We start from the raw sequence: 23765 nt of genomic DNA, 5'->3' as shown, positions 1-23765 counted from the left end.
CATGTATACCAGAATAGGGGTGAGGAGCCCATGCATATCAGGATAGAAATGAGGAAGTCATGCACACCAGGATATGGATGAGGAACCATGCATACCAGGATAGGGATGAGATGACCATGCATACAAGGATGAGGATGAGGATCCATGCATACCAGGATAGGGATCAGGAGGCTATGCATACCAGGATAGGAATGAGGGGATCATGCATACCAGGATAGGGATGAGGGTGCCATGTATACCAGCATAGGAATGAGGGGGCCATGCATTCCAGGATAGGGATGAGGAGGCTATGCATACTAGGATAGGGATGAGGAGGCCATGCATACCAGGATAGGGATGAGATGGCCATGCATACAATGATGGGGATGCGGAACCATGCATACCAGTATGGGGATGAGGGAACAATGCATACCCGGCTTATACTCAAGTCAATAATTTTTCCCAGTTTTTCGTGGCAACATTAGGTAAGTCGGCTTACACTCAATTCGGCTTATACTCGGGTATATATACGGTATATTATTATGGTCACAATAATTATAAAAATCCAATTTCTATTTCTTTTTTGTTGTATATTTGTATTCCGCTTTACTTACGCTATATAGGCAAAACCTTAACTAGAAGGTGTAATCATTACAAGCATTGTAAATAATTAACAGACATGCTAGAAAAGTTTACTAAAATCTGGAAGTTTCACAAATACTTGGACGGAAACATTAACGAGGGAAACATGAAGTTACAGAATGTCTTGCTGTTATGTTCAGTGTTCTCCACGTCATGTATAGCAGAAGGTAAGGTTGTGACACATCCTGTCTAATTACTACCTCCCCCATTTTCCCTTGTTTATGTTTAAAAGTCAGATTTAGGATAACTATTTTGGGGGGCTATTTGTAAAGTTTTAATTTAGTTTTACCCTTGCGACTTGTACACTGGTGCTTGAAAGTTTGTGAATTTTCCATTTTTATGGACAAACTTGACTTAAAACAACAAGTAGATAGAGAGAACAAATCAATGAGACAAAACTATGAGACATTTTTTAAAATGATGGAAATGATTCAGTATTATGTCTGTAAGTGGCAGAAGTATGTGAACCTTATTAGATATTTTGAAGATGAAAAAAAGTATTTTTTATTCAATCCCTTCGTACCCCATGATGTACTAATACGTGATATAGCTGGTGAGGGTGTATGCAGCGGGCTAAGAAGCTGAGCCTGCGCCACACAAGGTAGACGCTGACTGTCTTACAGAGGTGGTCAGAGAGAGCTTATAATGCTGCTGTTAACCCACCAAATGCCACTGTCTATCACTGTCTGTTTAATGCATTATATCTTGTCATATGTCTTGCCCATTGGCCACATTCAACTGTCCTCATAACATTATCCCGAGCTGCGGTTGGTTTACTATGGTAGTTGTGCCCTGCTGAAGTGCCTGCCTTGACGGTACTCCTGTGAAGACTAGCATGTGGCTGGGCTCCTTAGGAGCCCATTATTAGAACTACTGTATATACTGCAATATTGTGCTACATTAGAACAGGCGATCAAAAAGGTTCAAGTTTCCTAGAAAGATAAGAAAAAAAGTAAACCAGTTATTTAAAAAAATGTAAAAAAAATGGATAAATATTGGAAATTCCTTCCCTTTTGCCCAGTTAAAAACAAATAAAAAAAAATAAAAGTAAGCAAATTTGGACTTGCCGAGTCAGTAAAAGCTCAATCTATCAAAATATAAAATTGTTTGCTAGGCATTACACAGTACACAGCACGGGCACATTTACAAAACTAACTCAGCAAAAGAACATTTTTTAATGCATCCAGTTGTAGAGCTTATTATTCAAAGATCTATTGATTAAAATCTATTTTGTTGTTGGGACAACCTTTAATGCTTTGTAATTTCCACAGTGAACACATTGTACAGTGAACATTGTAATAAAAGAAAAATATTCACAAAATCACATATTTTATGAACACACAACACAATATTCAGTCGCCTGTTACTCATAGAACAGCCCTATTATTAGTAGAATACATTGTTTATATGCAATTTTCTAATATTTCATTTAGACTTTTGAAATCTACAGATGTTCTTAGGCTGGCTTCACACTTGCATTGTGTAGCCCTGCGGATGGCAGCCTACTTCTTTCTTCCTCTGTTAAGCCCCGCCCACTGCCGCACCTCTTCCTTCAGCTCCACCTACGTCTGCATGTGTCCTGCGTATGTATTTTTAACATTGGGTACGCAGGCCAGGCGGATGTATGCTGACACATCCGCATGCATCTTTGACGCGCCCACCGACCGCAACAAAATGCAACTTGTTGCATTTGGCGCAGCGTCAAAACGACGCATGCGGATGCATCAGCATACATCCGCATGGCCTGCGTACCCAATGTTAAAAATAGGTACGCAGGACACATGCAGATGTAGGCGGAGCTGAAGGAAGAGGTGCGGCAGTGGGCGGGGCTTAACGGAGGAAGAAAGAAGGAAGTAGGCTGCCATCCGCAGCGCTACACAACACAAGTGTTAAGCCAGCCTTAGATAATTATGTCTGCATTGATAATTTTTTCAGTTTTCATATTTTTTTTTTTTTTTTACAGAAAGCGATTGTGATTTTCCTGAGATTGAAAATGGCAAGATTGCTCAGTACTTTTACATATTCAAAAAGTTTTACTTCCCTATGAAAGAGGGGAAGAAACTATCAGTATCTTGTTCAGCTGGGTATACATTTCAGTCTGGAAAGCAAGAAGATGAAATGATATGCACATCACAAGGATGGGAACCTTCAGCAAGATGTTTCAGTAAGAGTGCAACAACATCTATTCTTAGATTATATAGCACTGTGTACTTACAATTGCTCATTTTTCCCTTCTACCCTGCTAATTTTTCTTTTTTCCATTTGGTCTATGACATCACGTGCAGGGGTGGACACTGACAGCTTGGGGCCCCTGTGCAAGAAATGTGTCTGGGCCCCCTTCCTTTTATGGCGACAAAGCTATAGATATACACAGTTGGAAAAATAAGTATTTGATACACTTCTGATTTAGCACGTTTTCCCACCTACAAAGAATGGAGAAGTCTGTAATTTTTATTGCATGTACACTGTGAGAGACTGAATCTAAAAAAAAACAGAAAATCAGATTGTATGATTTTTAAATAAGTAAATTGCATTTTATTGCATGAAATAAGTATTTGATACAATAGAAAAACAGAACACAATATTTGGTACAGAAACCTTTGTTTGCAATGACAGAGGTCAGATGTTTCCTGAAATTTTTGACCAAATTTGCACACACTGCAACAGGGATTTTGGTCCACTCCTCCATACAGGTCTTCTCCAGATCTTTCAGGTGGGCAACATTGAGTTTCAGCTTCCTCCAAATATTTTCTATTGGGCTTAGGTCTGAAGACTGGCTAGGCCACTCCAGGACCTTGAAATGCTTCTTACGGAGCCACTCCTTAGTTGCCCTGGCTGTGTGTTTTAAGTCATTGTCATTCTGAAATACCCAGCCATGACCCATCTTCAATGCTTTTACTGAGGGAAGGAGGTTGTTGGCCAAAATCTAGCAATACATGACCCCATCCATCCTCCCTCCAATACAGTGGAGTCATCCTGTCCCCTTTGCAGAAAAGCACCACCAAAGTATGATGTTTCCCTCACCATGCTTTACAGTTAGGACGGTGTTCTTGGAGTTGTACTCATCCTTCTGCTTCCTCCAAACACGGAAAGTGGAGTTGATACCAAAAAGTTCTATTTTGGTCTCATCTGACCACATGACCTCCTTTGAATCATGTGCCTACTCTGGATCATCCAGATGGTTTCTGGTGTACTTCAAACAGGCCTGCACATGTGCTGCAGTGAGCAGGGTGACCTGCAGAATTTTAATCCATTACGGTGTAGTGTGTTACTAATGGTAATGTTTGTGACTGTGGTCCCAGCTCTCTTCAGGTCATTGACCAGGTCCTCCCATGTAGTTCTATGCTGATTCCTCATCTTTCCTGGAATCATCCTTACCCCACGATGCAAGATCTTGCATGGAGCCCCAGACCAAGGAAGATGGACAGTCATCTTGTGTTTTTTCCATTTTCTAATAATCGTGCCAAAAGTTGTTTGCTTCTCACCAAGCTGCTTGCCTATTGTCCTGTAACCCATACCAGCTTTGTGCAGGTCTTCAATCTTGTCCCTGTTGTCCTTAGACAGCTCTTTGGTCTTAGCCATGGTGGAGAGGCTGGAATGTGATTGAGTGTGTGGACAGATGTCTTTCATACAGGTAATGCATTCAAACAGGTGCAATTAATACAGATAATGAGTGCAGAATAGGAGGGCTTCTTAAAGAAAAACTAACTGGTATGTGAGAGACAGAATTCTTGCAGGTTGGTAGGTGATCAAATAGTTATTTCATGCAGTAGAGTAGAAATCAAACCACAGATGTCCATAAATTAAGTTAGGTGTAAAAATGATAAATGATACAGGGAAAATGTATCAAACATATGAAGAAGGAGAGGTGCAAAAAGTCATGGAAAGTCATGACACCAGCTGAAATCAGTCAGTAAATAAAAAGCAATCTTGACAATTGGTAAAAAAATAATATCAGCTAGTTCAACTGATGGCCTATAAAAAGGTGTCTCATTACCAAGATGCCACTGAAGAAACATACCATGATGGGTAAAACCAGTGAGTGGTCTCAAGACCTTCGAAACCTTATTGTTGCAAAACAAAATTATAGCACTGGTTACAGAAGAATTTCTAAACTACTTAAGGTTTTATTGAGCAGTGAGCACTGTTACGGCTATAATCTGGAAGTGGAAAGAACATCATTTCACTATAAACTGGCCTGCAAGATTTCAGACAGAGGAGTGAAATGAATTATCAGAAGAGTTGTCCAAGAGCCAAGGACTACCTGTGGAGAGCTACAGAAAGACCTAGAATCAGGAGGTACAATTGTTTCAAAGAAAACTATAAGTAATGAACTCAACCTCTGTAGCCTATATGCACGCTCATTACACAAGACTCCATTGCCAAACAAAAAGCATGTTCAAGCACGTTTAAAATTTGCTCAACAACATTTAGACACAACTGAAATTTTGGAAGAATATAGCCTGGTTATATCAGATCAAAGTTGATCTCTTTGGATGCCATAATACACATTTTGTTTGGAGGCCAAAAGGCGCTGCATATCACTCCAAAAACACCATACTAACAGTGAAGTTCGGATGTGGGAACATCAGGGTGTGGGGCTGTTTTTCAGCATACAGCACTGGCAAACTTCATATGATTGAAGAAAGGAGAATAGACAAATGTATTGAGACATTCTTGATAAAAATTTGCTGCCGTCTACCAAAATGATGAAGACAAAATATGGATGGACATTTCAGCAAAACCATAATCCCAAATACAAAGCTAAGGAAACTCTCAATCAGTTTCAGAGAAAGAAAATGAACCTACTAGAATGGCCCAGCCAATCACCTGACCTGAATCCAATAAAAAAATTATGGAAGAAAATGAAGCTCAGAGTGTGTACAAGGAGCCCACGGAAGCTCCAGAAATTGAAGAGAATTTGTGTGAAAGAATGGGCCAAAATCACACCAGAGCAATCCATGTGATCAGTAGACATGAGCGAATATCTTAGGTTCCCTCCTTGTTCGGCAAGCTATAGCGCTTACCGAGCAAGTTGTCACGGGAACCCGGATAACTGGATCGCTCTTGCTGATCAGCAGTTCAGTGCCGTAGCTGCATGTGTCGCAGCTGTGTGACAGTCACAACACATGCATTGAGAGCCTGTGTGTTGGGTTTTCCATGCATGTGTCATGACTGTCACACAGCTGCAACACATGCAGCTGCGGCGCCGAACAGCTGATCAGCAGGAGCAATCATGGTTTACGGTTTTCCGCGGAAGCTTGTTCGGTAAGCGCTATAGCTTGCCTAATAAGAAGGGAGCCAAAGATATTCACTAATTTCTAGTGATCAGTTTCTCTATACAGAAGGTGTCTAGAAACTGTCATCACCAGCAAAAGATTTGCATGAGGTATTAAATACATTTCAGTGTGTTCAATACGTGTGTAACTTCTCATTATTACACATAACTTAATTTACGGACATCTATGGTTTTATTCTTTTCCCTCTGTGGATTGGATGGGTAGTTACCAACATCTGGTTAGAATTTCATGTCAACAGCACCTTTAGAAACAGATTTAATTAGAAAATTGGTGATGTGACGAATACTTATTTTATCCATTGTACATACTGTATATAATCAAGAATTGCTGTGTTTTGTTTTTTTTGGCTTACCAAAAATTGTAGTAAAAAGTTATCAAAATACCCTATGTACCATACAATGTTAGCAATGAAAACTACACTATGTGATGTGTTATGAATGAGTCACCGTAGGAGGCAACAACAGAAATACTAGCTAAGTCCAGAAAACCAGAGAAGTTGGCAGCTATCGGATTACAGACCCCTGAACCTATCAACAACAACTAGCAGTAGCCATGGGGGGTTCCTACGGTGCCCTAGACCCCTCGATCACAGCCAGAGAACTACATAGAATAAAGATAGAAAGGGAAATCTAAACTGCCCCAGAGCAGACCCCAAAGCAATAGGCAGCCCCCAACATATAATGACGGTGAAGCAAGATGAAAAAACACTCACACAGATAGAAAGATAGGCTGAGCAAACGATGGGGCCCAAGCTAACTACATAGGACAGGATAGAAAAGCTGCTGTCTGTAATCCTCCAAAACCCTATCAAAACAAGAGCCAACAGCTGATAGGGAAAAAAGCCCTGAAGACGCTAGGCTTCAAAAAGACTATATCAGTACTCAGGTATTTTCTGAAGACAGAGCAAAAAGGAATTCAGCACACCCCAGCAGGGAATGGCAGAAATCCAGAAAAACAAGGAAAAACAAAACCAAAACACAAATGCAAAAAACAAAGCAGAAAACTTAGCTTTTGAGGACAAGGGATCAGACTGGTCTCCTAGAATCCCTCAGAGAGATCACCAGCAAGGCAGAAGGACGTCGGCTGCCTTATATCCAGTCAGCAATTCCCGTCACCCAGTCATCATCATCCTGCCCAGATGCTTGGTAATCAGCCTCACTACCTTCCTTCACCAGAAGAGGGAGTTCATCAGACCTCAATGGTGAAGGGGAAAATGAACTCACAACAGTACCTCCCCCTTGAGAAGGGGTCATCGAACCCTCATCCACGCCACCAGGGCGATCAGGGTGAGCCCGATGAAAGGCACGCACCAATCTTTTGGCATGAATATCAGAGGCAGAGACCCAGGAATTATCCTCCTGACCATAACCCTTCCACTTAACCAAATACTGAGTCTCCGTCTAGCCAGATGGGAATCCAGTATCTTCTCTACCTCATATTCCATGTTACCATCAACCAATACAGGGTCCGGTGCCACCCCAGGAACTACTGGTTCAACAAACCTCTTCAACAAGGACTTATGAAACACATTATGGATTTTAAATGAGACAGGAAGAGCCAAACGAAAAGAGACCGGATTAATAATCTCCAAAATCTTGTAAGGTCCAATAAATCTAGGCTTAAACTTAGGAGAAGCCACCTTCATAGCGATATTTTTTGAAGATAACCAAACCATATCACCAACCTTAAACTGGGGACCAATGGTCCTATGTCGGTTGGAAAACTGCTGGGCCTTTTCCTGGGAGAGAGATAACTTATCCACCACTTGGTCCCAGATCTGGTGCATTCTCTCCACCACAGTGTCAACACCTGGACAGGAAGAAGGCTCCAGCTGCCCTGAAGAAAATCGAGGATGAAACTCACAGTTACAAAAAAAAGTGACATCAAAGTGGCAGAACTAGCTCTATTATTTAAAGCAAATTCGGCCAAGGGCAAAAATGAAACCCAATCATCCTGATCAGCGGAAATAAAACATCTCAAATACGACTCCAAGGTCTGGTTTGTTCTCTCCGTCTGCCCATTGGTCTGAAGGTGAAAAGCAGAGGAGAAGGACAACTGAATTCCCAGCTTGGAACAGAAAGTCCTCCAAAATCTAGACACAAACTGAAATCCTCTGTCAGATACAATGTTCTCAGGAATCCCGTGCAAGCGAACCACCTGTTGCAAAAACAGGGGCACCAACTCAGAGGAAGATGGCAACTTAGGGAGTGGTACAAGATGAACCATCTTAGAGAACCTATCACACATCACCCAAATAACAGTCATTCTCTGAGAGACAGGCATATCAGAGATGAAATCCATTGAAATATGGGTCCATGGCCTCCTGGGGACCGGCAAAGGCATCAACAACCCACTAGAGTGGGAACAAGGTTTAGACCGGGAGCAAGTCCCACAGGACTGCACAAAATTCCTGACATCACAAGACAAGGCGGGCCACCAAAAAGACCGACTCACCAGATCTCTAGTACCAAAAATACCTGGATGACCAGCCAATGCAGAGCAATGAACTTCAGACATCACTCTCTTCTTCCACTGGTCAGGAACATATAACTTTCCACTGGGACAACGCTCAGGTTTGTCCTCCTGGAACTCTTCCAGAGCACGTTTCAAATAGGGCGAGATGGCAGAAAGAACTACCCCATCGCCTAAGATGGTAGCAGGCTTGGTCACCACAGGAGAATCAGCAAAGAAGCTCCTAGAGAGAGTCAGCCTTGACATTCTTAGTGCCAGGAAGAAAAGAGACCACAAAATCAAAACGTGTAAAAAACAAGGCCCACCTAGCCTGTCTAGGGTTCAAGCGTTTGGCCGACTCCAGGTAAATCAAATTCTTGTGGTCAGTGAGGACCACGACTTGATGTTTAGCTCCCTCCAACCAATGTCTCCACTCAAATGCCCATTTCATGGCTAACAGTTCCCGATTCCCCACATCATAGTTACGTTCAGATGGAGAGAAATTTCGGGAAAAGAAAGCACAGGGATTCATTTTAGATGTTACAGGATCCTTTTGGGACAAAACAGCTCCTGCACCAATCTCAGAAGTGTCCACCTCTACCTGGAACGGGAGTGAGACATCAGGTTGCCGCAAAACCGGGGCAGAAGTGAATCTTTGCTTCAGCTCCTGAAAGGAAGAAACAGCCTTCGGAGACCAATTCAACACATCAGCACCCTTCTTAGTCAGATCAGTCAATGGCTTGGCAATACTAGAAAATTTTGCTATAAATTTCCGATAAAAATTAGCAAAACCCAAAAACTTCTGGAGGGCCATCAAAGAAGTGGGCTGAACCCAATCATAAATGGCCTGTACCTTGGCCGGGTCCATTTCAATAGTTGACGGAGACAAAATAAATCCCAAAAAAGAAATCCTCTGTACCCCAAAAAGGCATTTTGATCCTTTGACATACAGGGAATTCTCCCTCAAGATCCGGAACACAGTCCGAACATGTTCCACATGAGAATCCCAATCCTTGGAGAAGATCAAAATATCATCCAGATAGATAATCAAAAATTTATCCACAAAATCTTGGAAAATATCGTTCATGAAGCACTGGAAGACAGAAGGGGCATTAGTGAGCCCAAAAGGCATCACCAGGTACTCAAAATGTCCCTCTGAAGTATTAAACGCCATCTTCCATTCATCCCCATGCTTAATGCGGATAAGATTATACGCCCCCCTGAGGTCAAGCTTGGTAAACCAGCAAGCACCTTTAACTCTGGAGAATAGATCCGAAATCAGGGGCAACAGATATTGATATTTAATAGTAATTTTGTTGAGGGCACGATAATCAATACAAGGCCTTAATGAACCATCCTTTTTGGCCACAAAAAAAAACCCAGCACCTAAGGGTGAAGAGGATGGTCTAATATGACCCTTCTCCAACGCCTCCTTAATATAGGATCGCATAGCCTCGTGCTCGGGTACAGATAAATTGAAGAGCCGACCCTTGGGAAATTTACACCCCGGGCTCAGTTCAATTGCACAGTCATAACTCCTATGAGTAGGCAAAGACGCAGACTCATTCTCACTAAATACATCATAAAAATCCGCCAAATAGTCAGGAATATCATGCGACTGAGGTGAGGTGGAAAAAAACGGAGCCTCACTAAGGGCACACCGACAACCCCAACTCACCACAGACACAGATTTCCAATCCAAAACTGGATTATGAATTTGCAACCAGGGAAACCCCAGAACAATGGTATCATGCAAATTATGCAACACCAAAAATCTGCAATTTTCTTGATGGTCTGGGGCGACCCGCAATGCCACCTGGGTCCAAAACTGAGGTTTATTTTTCGCCAAAGGAGTAGCATCAATCCCCCTCAAAGGGATAGGCGTCCGCAGAGGTGTCATCGGAAATCCACAACGTTTAGCAAAATCCAAGTCCATTAGGTTCAGGGCTGCTCCCGAATCCACAAAAGCCTTGGCGGAAAATGGACAGGGAGCAGATCAGAGTAATTGCCAGAAGAAACTTAGGTTGAACACCACCCACAGAAAATGTGTGTGCAAAACGTTTCTCTCGTTTAGGACAGACAGAAATAATATGCGAGGCATCTCCACAAAAATAACACAGCTTATTACGCCTTCTGAACTCCTGACGTTGCTCCCTGGACAAAACTCTATCACATTGCATAGGTTCAGACACTTGTTCAACAGGTGGCAACACCTCTCGTGCAGTCCTGAGTTCACGTAAACGCTGATCAACCTGAATGGCTAATGACATAGAATCGTCAAGACCAGAGGGAACAGGAAATCCCACCATAGTATCTTTTACGGCTTCTGACAAACCCTTCCGAAAGAGAGCTGCCAAGGCATTATCATTCCAGGTAGTAAGGACCGCCCACTTTCGGAATTTTTGACAGTACAATTCTGCAGAATCTCGACCCTGGCTCAATGCCAACAGGATCTTTTCAGCCTGATCAATAGCATTAGGTTCGTCATACAACAACCCCAAGGCTTGAAAAAATGCGTTCACATTAGTCAAAATAGGATCATCTGGTTTCAAAGAAAATGCCCAATCCTGGGGATCGCCACGCAGCAAAGAGATGACAATTTTAACCTGCTGCGCGGAGCTCCCTGACGAGTTAGGCTTCAAGGCAAAAAATAATTTACAATTATTTTTGAAATTCAAAAATTTAGACCGGTCCCCAAAAAACACATCAGGAGTAGGGATCTTTGGTTCAGCAGCATGTGAATGAGCAAGGTAGGCGGATATTCCCCGCACTTCCGCAGCAAGCTGCTCCACACGATCAGACAATTGCTTTATCTCCATTGAGAGAAAAAAAATTCCCCCTACGGCCTCAGAGATATAGAGGAAAAAATATACACCCTTTTTTTTTTTTCCTTTTTTTTACACAATTCTTTCCTGCTATTGAGTACCCTAGGATCTGCGGTATGGCTGGTGATTCTGTTATGAATGAGTCACCGTAGGAGGCAAAAACAGAAATACTAGCTAAGTCCAGAAAACTAGAGAAGTTGGCAGCTATCGGATTACAGACCCCTGAACCTATCAACAACAACTAGCAGTAGCCATGGGGGGTTCCTACGGTTCCCTAGACCCCTCGATCACAGCCGGAGAACTACATAGCCTAAAGACAGAAAGGGAAATCTAAACTGCCCCAGAGCAGACCCCAAAGCAATAGGCATCCCCCAACATATAATGACGGTGAAGCAAGATGAAAAAACACTCACACAGATAGAAAGATAGGCTAAGCAAACAATGGGGCCCCAGCTAACTACATAGGACAGGATAGAAAAGCTGCTGTCTGTAATCCGCCAAAACCCTATCAAAACAAGAGCCAACAGCTGATAGGGAAAAAAGCCCTGAAGACGCTAGGCTTCAAAAAGACTATATCAGTACTCAGGTATTTTCTGAAGACAGAGCAAAAAGGAATTCAGCACACCCCAGCAGGGAATGGCAGAAATCCAGAAAAACAAGGAAAAACAAAACCAAAACACAAATGCAAAAAGCAGAGCAGAAAACTTAGCTTTTGAGGAGCAGGAATCAGATTGGTCTACTAGAATCCCTCAGAGAGATCACCAGCAAGGCAGAAGGGCGTCGGCTGCCTTATATCCAGTCAGCAATTCCCGTCACCCAGTCATCATCATCCTGCCCAGATGCTTGGTAATCAGACTCACTACCTTCCTTCACCAGAAGAGGGAGTTCATCATACCTCAATGGTGAAGGGGAAAATGAACTCACAACAGTGATGCATAAAATAAGCCCTTACACATCTACATTGAATGAAAATTGTAAAAGTTATGGCTCTCAGAATTTGGTGACATCAAAACAAATTATTTTATTTTTCTTCGGTTTATAGTACAAAAACTATTAAAGCATAAATAAAATTATATAAATCTGGTATCACCACAATTGTACTGACCAACAGAATAAGGTTAACACTTTATTGGTGCTGTATGTTGAACAGCAGCAAAGTATTTAAAATGTAAAAAACCATTGGCAGAATTGCTTTTATTTTTAGGTCTTCCCCCTAAGAATTAATAAAAGTTACTTAAGTTATATGTGGCCCAAAAAGACAAGCCAGAAACAAATTAAAAACATTTAAAAAGGCAGATAATGGCCATGGGTCGACAAAACTGACCTAGTCTGTATAGAACTCAGGTCCAGAAAACCCGGAATGCCCTGAGACCTCAAATAATATATATAATATATGACATATTTTGCTTAATAATTGTACAGAAAAAGTTAATTATGTACAGATTAGTTGAGTCTCATATACAAGATGAAATATACAAGAGTATAACATTAGGGTATGTGCGCACGTTGCGGATTTGCTGTCGTAAAATTCCTCTCTTGGCAGAAAATGCAGTTGAAAATCCATGCAGATTTTATACGGTTTTGATGTGGATTTTCATGCGTTTTTTTCTGTGCATTTGCAAGCTAAATATAGATATTATTAAAAAAAAAAAAGAATTGTGATGTCATTTCCTTGTCCAACCTCTTCTTTTTCATTCACCATTGAAGACCATAATATCATTATATACCATGTTCAAATATAATGTTTACACACACAATCCATGTTTAAATATAATGTATAAGACCTGGCTAGTCATTGCTTGCGTTAAGAAACATGTGATGGTGTCTCCGTGGCTTGTGTTTTGCATTTTTTTACATATTTCCCATAAGGGATGGGGGCATTGCTCTAGAATCACTGCTTCGAGAAACATGTGATGGTGTCTCCGCAGTGTTGGATGTTGATCTCCATGAGTTCATTCATCCTCATTTTTTACAGACTTCTACTAGGCATTGCTCCTACTGGCCAGTTTCCTACTCCACACTGATGAGGGGCAATACCCCGAAACAGCTGTCTGTGGATGGATACCATGTTTTGGCATAGGTGGTTTCCTTTATTGAAAACTGCCCTTCCCGTGGTTGTTCCTTCCCGGGGAAAGACCTGGCTAGTCATTGCTTGCGTTGAGAAACATGTGATGGTGTCTCCGTGGCTTGTGTTTTGCATGTTTTTACATATTTCCCATAAGGGATGGGGGCATTTCTTTAGAATCACTGCGTTGAGAAACATGTGATGGTGCCTCCGCAGTGTTGGATGTTGTTCTCCATGAGTTCATTCATCCTCATTTTTTACAGTCTTCTACTAGGCATTGCTCCTACTGGCCAGTTTCCTACTCCACACTGATGAGGGGCAATACCCCGAAACAGCTGTTTGTGGATGGATACCATGTTTTGGCATAGGTGGTTTCCTTCATTGGAGACTGCCCTTCCCGTGGTTGTTCCTTCCCGGGGAAAGACCTGGCTAGTCATTGCTTGCGTTGAGAAACATGTGATGGTGTCTCCGCGGCTTGTGTTTTGCATGTTTTTACATATTTCCCATAAGGGATGGGGGCATTTCTTTAGAATCACTGCGTTGAGAAACATGTGATGGTGCCTCCGCAGTGTTGGATGTTGATCTCCATGAGTTCATTCATCCTCATTTTTTACAGTCTTCTACTAGGCATTGCTTCTACTGGCCAGTTTCCTACTCCACACTGATGAGGGGCAATACCCCGAAACAGCTGTTTGTGGATGGATACCATGTTTTGGCATAGGTGGTTTCCTTCATTGGAGACTGCCCTTCCCGTGGTTGTTCCTTCCCGGGGAAAGACCTGGCTAGTCATTGCTTGCGTTGAGAAACATGTGATGGTGTCTCCGCGGCTTGTGTTTTGCATGTTTTTACATATTTCCCATAAGGGATGGGGGCATTTCTTTAGAATCACTGCGTTGAGAAACATGTGATGGTGCCTCCGCAGTGTTGGATGTTGATCTCCATGAGTTCATTCATCCTCATTTTTTACAGTCTTCTACTAGGCATTGCTCCTACTGGCCAGTTTCCTACTCCACACTGATGAGGGGCAATACCCCGAAACAGCTGTCTGTGGATGGATACCATGTTTTGGCATAGGTGGTTTCCTTCATTGGAGACTGCCCTTCCCGTGGTTGTTCCTTCCCGGGGAAAGACCTGGCTAGTCATTGCTTGCGTTGAGAAACATGTGAAGGTGTCTCCGCGGCTTGTGTTTTGCATGTTTTTAAATATAATGTTTACACACACAAACCATGTTTAAATATAATGTTTACACACACAAAACAAAAAGTGAATATAATATATGTGTAATACCAAGCCCAAGGTTTAGTAATGAACAGGTGTCAGCCAGATACCCTCATTAATAAAATGGTACAAAGAATTAAATAAAAGACACACATACTACATCTGCGTGAAACGCAATATCTGTTTATGTTTCAAAAAAAATTTTCAAAAATAAATTGCGCGAGCTTCCGCATAATTTTCTAAACCAGCAGAGGGAAAGCCGATGGTTGAGGGCTGATGTTAATATTCTGGGAAGGAGCCAATAGCCGTAAAGGTTCAAAGGCTATTAATATCAGCTCATAGATGTTTGCTAAGCCTTTACTGACTAGTTTACAGGGGATCCCCAGAAAAAAATTGACATGGGGTCCCCCTATTAAATCGAACCAGCAAAGGCTAGGCAGACAGCTGCAGGCTGATATTAATAGCCTGGGATGGCGCCATGGATATTGGTAGCCCTCAGGCTAAAAACATCAGCTGTCAGCCACCCCAGAAATGGCGCATCTTATAGATGCACCAATTCTGGCACTTAGCCTCGCTCTTCCCACTTGCCCTGTAGTGTTGTCAAGTGGGTAATATTTCTGGGGTTGATGTCACCTTTGTATTGTCCGGTGACATCAAACCCACGGATTAGTATTGGAGAAACGTCAATAAGACACATATCCATTACTAATCCTATAGTTATATAGTAAATAAAGACACAGCCTGAATAAAGTCCTTCATTTGAAATAATCACACAGACTCCTTTATTGAATCTTAATTAACTATACATACTGTATCGCCTAATCCCCGACTCCCTCGATCTCCTGCAACAAAAATAAAATAATAAACCAACATAAATACTACCTGACATAGTCCAATTACCAAGTGTCCCACGATGATCTCACATGTAGTACAGTCACATCTGGAGATATGACTGCTCTACCCGGCCTCTGGTGATACACTGACAGTAGGTAAATGCTCCTGCAGTGTATCATTGAGAGTTCACCAGAGTTCGTGCTCTCACTTATGGCACCGCTACATGAGAATTTTCTCACGCAGTGGTGCCGCAAGTGAGAACCGGAGCTGATCAGCTGATGTACTCTGGTGACCTCTCATGGCGCAGTGATACACTACGGGAGGGATCACCTCCTGTCAGTGTATCACCGGAGGCCGAGTAGAGCAGTCGCATCTCCCGATGTGACTGTTGTACACATGAGATAGTCATGGGAAAATCTGGATTACCTGCACTACGGCGGACAGGGAGTATATGTTGGTTTATTATTTTACTTTTGCTGCAGGAAATGCGGGCATTAGGGAATTTAGGTGTTTGGTGAGTATGAATGTTTTTTTTTGTTTTACAATTGAACACAGTTGCTGGATGATGGGACTACTGTCCCATCATTGGCTCAAGCTGTCACTGTTATATAACAACACCAAAGAACAGATTCAAGAGTATAATTCCAAATAATAAGATTGTCACTGTTATATGTGGCAGCAGACATAGCCGGATGGGAGTAGTAGTCACATCAGACGACACCTGGGTACACATACAGACACCCGCAGACAGACACACACACATAAACCCACAGACAGACACACACAGACACCTGCAGACAGACACCCACAGACAGACACAGACATATTCTCCGCTCACACACATATTCTCCACCAACATATATTTTGGAGTTTCTTTTTAGAAAAATACCCACTGAGGTGCTCAGTAGTGATGGGCGAGCACTAAAATGTTCGGGTGCTCGTTGCTCGGGTCGAGCAAATTGGAATACTTGGGTACTCAGATAGAACAATGAGCCTAATGTAAGTCTATGGGAGACCCGAGCATTTTTGCAGCGATCCCACCCAGGGATCCTTTTAAGGTCTAAAAACATCTGAAAATGATGGAAGCACTGCTCAAATTACACGGGGACAATGTTGTCAGAGTTTCGTTTCATTTTTACCTATGCACCATAAAAACATACCAAAACGGATTTTTCTGGGAAATATGTAAAGGTACATCCTTTCCACATTAATTATTTGTATATAAGGCAATATAAATAACTCCAGACCAAAATGTTCCTCCCCCACTTGGGCTATGTTCAGACGCAGCATTTTTGAAGTGTTTTTCAACTTTAACATTGCATTCAACCAATACAGATGCATTTACTTGGAAATATCATTGTAACATTTAACAACCCTAGCTGCCCATGTGGTGTGTGACACATAAGCAGACACATCTTGCTTCATTTATGAAGGAGGGACTCTTAAAGTCACAGAGCCTATTTTTACCGGGGCATCAGGCGGCATTAATCTTCTTAAAGGGCCATTATGAAACAGTTGGTTTCCTAAACTGCTATTGTCTATGCAGTGAGTGGATGGGCTGCCAAGAATTATGATGCACCACAATACCCCTTTCACGAGCGGTACTGGGGGGCTTCCAGAAAAAATGTTGCATTGAATGCAAGGCCTGGCTTGCCCCAAAGTTACATGCACCCCAATAAGCTTTTTCAAGCCACGTACTGGATGGCCACCAGAAAATCCACTTCACATTATTCATTTTGTACTCCCATTCTGTTTTCTTATGCATTGACTGAAAGACCTGCCCTGCTGCCAAGTCATATGCACCCCAATAAGCCTTTGAAACCACATACTGGATGGGCACAGGAAAATCCACTCCACATTATTCATTTTGTACTCCCATTCTGTTTTCTTATGCATTGACAGCAAGACCTGCCCTGCTGCCAAGTCATATGGACCCCAATAACCCCAATCCCCCCTGGGAAGAAACATGTAGGAGGGCCTCTTAACAAAAAATGCTCCATTAAAAAGGAACGGGTCTGCTAGACTTGTAATGGCCATACACTAAGTGTATTGGGCTGACAAACATTTTCCCCTGTGGGGTACATCTCAACCTTTTCTATAACAAGTATTTAACGCCCAGCAAAAATCCCCACCATTGTTAGGAGTTCGACACTGGCTGTAGCAGCACGGAACATGTTAACGGTCATGATCTAGTGGCGGTGGATGATGAGACGTGGACGAAATTCTGATTAAAAACAATGGCCGATTTAAAGGAGCGGGTCGCCTAGACTTGGAATGCGGCTGTCAAACATTTTTCCCTGTGGGGTACACCTCAACCGTTTTCAGAACAAGTTTTTAATGCCCAGCAAAAACCCCCACCCTTGTTAGGATTTCAACACTGGCTGTAGCTGCACAGAACAAGTTAACCCTTTTGATCTAGTGGCAGTGGATGATGAGACTTGGAGGAAGGCCTGATTAAAAATAGGCCTAATTTCTAGGAGTGGGTCTCATAGACTTGTAATGCCCATACACTAAGTGTGTTGGCTGTCAAACTTTTGCCCCTGGGGGTAGATATCAACATAGTGTGGCCTTTTTTGGGGGGAGGCATCATAAACACCTTGCAAAACTGTTACGTGGTTTCATACACAGTTGCTGCTGGGAAGGTGCAGGTTTTTAGTAAAAATATGGCGGACGAATTGTTGGATGAAGTGATCTGGCAAATGGGCATCGTGATAACAGGAATGGGAAAGTACATGATTAAAAACAGCAGTGGCTATGGGAGGTATGAGATCCAGGATACAGCCAACAATGATTCACCGTTTAGCCACCATCAATTACCATCATCGGCTTCATTCCCGTCATAAGATCGGTGTACCAGGTGTGAGACTCGCCCTAAGATATGCCCATCCAAAATATGTTGCCAAACACGCACGTGTCTGTATAAAGGGCAATGTGCAACATGTTATAAAAATGCTGAATTATAGAAGGCAGATCAGTGTAGGAGAAAAAACAAACAAACTTATGGATTCTAGTGAAAAACTAAGTTTAAAGAGGAGTGCACCGACCATAACTATAAACACACCCAGGCAACAAGCTTCTATTTTCACCTTCACTCATGCATATTACCAATAATATACAAAGGTCACAGTCTAAAATTAATTGTCCAAATGAAACCAACACTGTTAAAGGAATGCCACTAAACGTAAATAACCACGACCCTTTGAAAAACCTTATTTCCTCTTTACAACATATGAACGATGATAGTATTGATGACGACTTAGAAATTTTCCATATCCACACCAAAAAGATGAAGATCACAGCTGCAAAAAATGTTCCGAAAAGGCAGTGAATGTCTTGAAAATCATTTTCTCTAGGTCAAAGTTTACCTCTTAATAAAGCGGTACCAAATGAGGCATACATAGCTCTCTGGTGTACTCAGCGTGAGATGCTTGACAGATGATGTATTCTGATTTGTCCATGTCCACTTTTATAAAGTGGTGGTGATACAGTCAAGGCGTGCACTCAGTGGATATGAGGTAGGTGCATGCTGAACCTGGAACTTAGTCCAGACGGTCATCCAGTGAAGAGAAAACAGCTGCACTCTGGGAAATTTTGATTTTCAATGCAAACATTTTTTTATTGAAGACACCACAGGGGAAAAGTGCGTTGAGGTAACGTTTCGGCCCTATGTCGGGTCTTTTTCAAACCTCACTAAAGTGCCATATGTAGAAGTCTGGTCTGGCAGGGACCAGGCAGTGGTCCTGAGATGAGCTGGAAGCATGAGGCACCAAGGCGAGCTCACATACGTGCCATGCCTGGCTCATGCGCTTAACTTAATTGGGCAACGTTTTTTGAAAAGCGACACGGAGCTGGCAGATCTGCTGGTAAAAATACAACGCTCTAAATAGCCATTTTAGAAAGTCAGCTACAGCTTCATCTGCCCTTTCCGTGATTCAGCAGCGCTTGCTGCTTCTGGCTCACCGACTGGTGTGTGATGCCCCCAGGCCCTGGAACTCTACACTGCAGATGTAGGAAAAGATTTTGGAGCAGAAGAGGGCAGTTGGTGACTAATCTACCAGCATCAACAAGGTTGTCGGTATTCAGTTCTGTCTTCACACATAACATCTGAGGTGTGGACATGGATGTCTGAGATGTGTACCATCCCCCAAAACTTTCAGGAATCCACCAAGAGAGTGAGCGTCAATGACACCATAATTAACGTCTCCATCCTGCTTATCTGTGTTCTAATTTGAATATTGAGAGTTATTATAGAGAGAAAACATATTTACAGTTTAACAGTTTCAAACACAACAGTCCTAAATAACAACGATAACAATAATCCAATAATTAAACCCAAACAAAACAATCCTGCTCGTGACAACATACAATCTAAAATGAGGTGGGGGAGATAAAAAATACAGAGGTGTATTTACAAGAAGGTATTTACAATGATGTTTGTACTATGATCTCACTGAGATTTGTTGTAAGTGTTGTAGGCCTGAGGACAAGGAGGAGGAGGACAGCATGGCCAGTCGCCCCCTTGGTGTCGACACGAAAGTCTTTCCTGTTAGCAGTCTGGGACGCATTGGGCTGACTTTATGTTACGCTGCCTTTCCCGTGACCCTCGCGCTCAAAATTTTGGATGACAGACAAGCAATACTGATTTGTGACACTTCTAGACCCACGGTAATCAGATAACTTTATATCTCTTAGTCCTGAGGCAGACAGGTGAATTAAAATGTTGCAGTACCAGAGGGCCCTTATAGCGGAATTATTAATAAAATTACTATCTCAAACACAGGCGGCAGAGGACACAGATCGTTGGCCAACTAAAGAGTACAGGTGAGAGAGACACAACTCCAATACAGCAGAGGCAGTGGAACAATGGCAAAGTTCTTGTAGAGTTTTAACAGACCCTCTCATCACCCTGACAGAGAGGCGCAGGGTACTGTCACAAGGAATGCAATGTTTTTGAAGATGCTGAGGGAGTACCTTGCTGACCATACCAATGTCCTCTGTCATTCCTATGTGCCTTATAAATATTGTTTATTCAAGCTGGACATGTGGCATGAACTGGCTCTCTCTATTGTGCATGTGCGCTTTACTCACAGTCAAGGAGCGCACAGCGCCTTGCTCTCTGGCGGTTACTGGGCAACTGGCACCTTGCTAATTGGCAGTACTGCTTTTAGTGGCGGGAGACTACGGGAACAGTCCTTTGCAGCGCCACTGCTCTAAGGACGGAGCATGCTACTCAGCCTCCTATGCGCTGCTTGTCCATGCCAAAAATCATTGCTGTCTTGCCCGCTTTCTCTTAAGCTGGCCCCCTGCCTCTAGGTCACCGGGTCTGTCTGTCTGCTGTGTTTTGCCGCAGCGCTGGTGCTTCAGGTGCATATTGCACTGCCCCCCTTGCTGCTCACACGGTCACAGCTGGGGACTCACTCCTTCTTGTCTTTTTTTTCCCTCAGCTTCTGGGCTTGTTCTCTGTCTAAACACAACCCCTCGTTCTGTGTAATGGGGCCTGTCCGTTCCCCTATTTCTTCTGCCAGTAAACAGGGGACGCAGCCAAAACAGATCCAGAACTGGTGCAGCACAGGTACCCGTGGACCGGTCATCCAGACTCAGTACATATCTGGCAAATTAGTTATTTAATGCAAGCAGCATAGAAGGCATGTACTTTCAAATTTCAAGAGAAAATTCTACAGTACATCCACAACTTTTTCAATTTGAAGGGCTTTGCGGCTCATATCATTCCACAAGATGACACCAGTCTGATACTTTAAATTTTTAGTGGAAAATAATTTCACCACTGATAGGTTATGTTTAGAATTATTTAACATCATTGGTGTCATTAATTATTCATACCTATTAGCTTCACAATATATTCATCTTTTTCTTCAAGGCTTTTGAATATAATGTGTTCTAAGAGTTAAAGGAAATTGTTGAATTGTGTTTTACCTCAAATGTGAAATTACTTGTTAATTGTCATCTTTACTATTTCTCCATTCCATGTGCGACTAACCACCTATTTGATGTTATTGAGTTTCTTTGGCAAGAAAACAACAGCTACACCAATACCACGTGCTTTTTCAATTAATTCATCATGCTGCTGAAGCAGAGGTGAGATTAGGGACCTACATAACATCTGGGGACTGTAGTCAACATGACACTGTGCCAACACCCACTGGGGTATAGCTACCAATTTGACATAGTTTGTGCCCAGCTGAACAGAGTTGTCATAAAAAAAAATCCTTCAACAACATGTATGATGTATGATGGATTGTCTCTAGGAAACACCCTTTATGTAGTATTATTATTAATAGTAGTATTATTATTTAGTTATTTATATAGCTCCATTAAATTCATGGTGCTGTACATAACAAGGGGCTACATACAAAGGAATAAATATCGTTTAAACAAAAAAAATTGCAATGACAGACCGTTACAGAGGGGAGAGGACCTTGTCCTTGCGGACTTTCATTCTGCAGGAGAATGGGAAAGAGTCAGAAGGTGGGGGGTGCGGCAAATCGGGTGGTGGAGAGGCAGCAGCTCATGTGGTGGTGTAGAAGTCACATCTCCGACCACCACGCTCTCCAATGGACATCTCTTGAAATGCCGTCGAAACGTCAAAATCTCTATCTTTAGTTCTAGACAATGCATAGACTCCTTTTAAATGTCAGTGGCCAACTAGTTAAGTATTAGTAGGTGACGGCTTGTCAGAGTCCTGCCTAGGAACACCAGGCTTCAGTTGTTGCGAGTCCTGTCCCAGTGAACTTCCACATAATCTTGCTCTGGCTCTTCCAGGCATGATTTCATCACGAAGATTTAGCCTTTGTAATACAGAGACAAAGTACAAGACAGAGTACAATAGTGCCTAAGCGTTCACCCTCTGCTACTCAGACTTTCTATCTGCATAGTGACTGCCTCTAGGTGGAAGATGATGACGGTGGTAGTAGTTGGAGCATTTAACACAGTCATGAAGCTACCATAACAACTTTAAACCGAATTCTTTTTACCGACATCCCCCACTGTAAAATGTGGCCTGTTTTTTTTAATAAAGCAACAGAGTGCTGTATATAACTGGAGGAACAGACAGGAAAACACTGGAATACCGGCCTAAAATCCCCCACATTTTAATCACACGGACGTATGAGGCGTGTCACAGATATACCACCATGTAAAATTATTTTTTTTTTTTATTGGTTGCAATAGAGTACTGGATATAACGAGAGTGACAGACTGGCAAAAAAAGGGAATTTAGGCCAAAAATGCCTCAATTTTTGAGACACGGATGTATGAGGCGTGTCACAGATATACCCCACTGTAAAATGTGGGCTGTTTTTTAAAATAATGCAACATAGTGTTGTATATAAGTCCAGTGACACCCCGGACCAAAAAAGAAAATGGCCGTAAACTGGCCAAACTTTGAGCACACACAGATATGAGCTGGCTCGCAGATACCACACCGAAAAATGTGTGGCCTGTTTTATTAAAATTTTTTGGCTAAATAGTGCTGTATATAAGTACAGTGCCAGACAGAAAAAAATGAATTTAGGGCTAAAAAGACCAAAATTTTTAGCAGACAGATGGATGAGGCGTGTCACAGATATATCACACTGTAAAATATATATATTTTTTTATTGGATGCAAAAAAGTGCTGGATATAATGAGAGTGACAGACTGGCCAAAAAAGGGAAATTAGGCCAAAAATGCCTCTATTTTTGAGACACGGATGTGTGAGGTGTGTCACAGATATGTGGGCTGTTTTTAAAATAATGCAATATAGTGTTGTATATAAGTCCAGTGACACCCCGGACCAAAAAAGAAAACAGCCGTAAACTGGCCAGACTTTGAGCACACACAGATATGAGCTGGCACACAGATACCACTGTTTGGCATGTATTTTTTTAATTTTTGGGCTAAATACTGCTGTATCTAAGTCCAGTGACACCCAGGACAAAAAAAATCAGCCGTAAACTGGCCAAATTTTGAGCACGTACAGATATGAGCTGGCACGCAGATACCGCACCGAAAAATGTGTGGCCTGTTTTGTTTTTTTTTGGCTAAATAGTGCTGTATATAAGTTCAGTGCCAGACAGCAAAAAAAAATGAATTTAGGGCTAAAAAGACCAAAATTTTTAGCAGACGGATTGATGAGGGGTGTCACAGATATACAACACTGTAAAATATGTGGCCTGTCTGTATTTTTGGGGGGTTCAGCAAAATAGTGTCAAGAAATTGTTTAAGACACTCAAAAAAAACTACTCAACTGTACCACATAAAAAATAAATATTTCTCTGCGCACTCAAAAGGGATGTTTGGGACCCCTTTAAAATTGCTGGATTTTCACACTGTGCTAGGAAAAGGATCTGGATTGCTTTGCAATAAAACAAGCTCTAATAGCCCAGGCCCAAAAAAATTTTCAAAGCCAATTACACCTGGGGCTAGGTATATACAGCCGATATATCCCACAGG

The 23765-nt window shown here is 42.2% G+C and overlaps 1 protein-coding gene across 1 annotated transcript in view; it reads left to right on the top strand.

Annotated features, from left to right (window-relative positions):
• The first annotated feature begins 705 nt into the window (after positions 1-705).
• The window catches only part of LOC141096336 (coagulation factor XIII B chain-like), a 103368-nt gene continuing 80308 nt past the window's right edge, over positions 706-23765 (top strand). The window contains exons 1-2 of the mRNA XM_073582869.1: positions 706-788; positions 2585-2785. Of these exons, the coding sequence (XP_073438970.1) occupies positions 728-788; positions 2585-2785 (262 nt within the window). The 5' untranslated portion in view covers positions 706-727. The remainder of the gene's footprint in view (positions 789-2584; positions 2786-23765) is intronic.

The sequence above is a fragment of the Dendrobates tinctorius genome, unplaced genomic scaffold, assembly GCF_039654945.1.
Source record: "Dendrobates tinctorius isolate UK_male_01 unplaced genomic scaffold, ASM3965494v1 ptg000074l, whole genome shotgun sequence".
NCBI lineage: Eukaryota > Metazoa > Chordata > Amphibia > Anura > Dendrobatidae > Dendrobates > Dendrobates tinctorius.
Note: the sequence above shows the minus strand (reverse complement) of the source record. Positions and strands in the feature narration are given on the sequence as shown.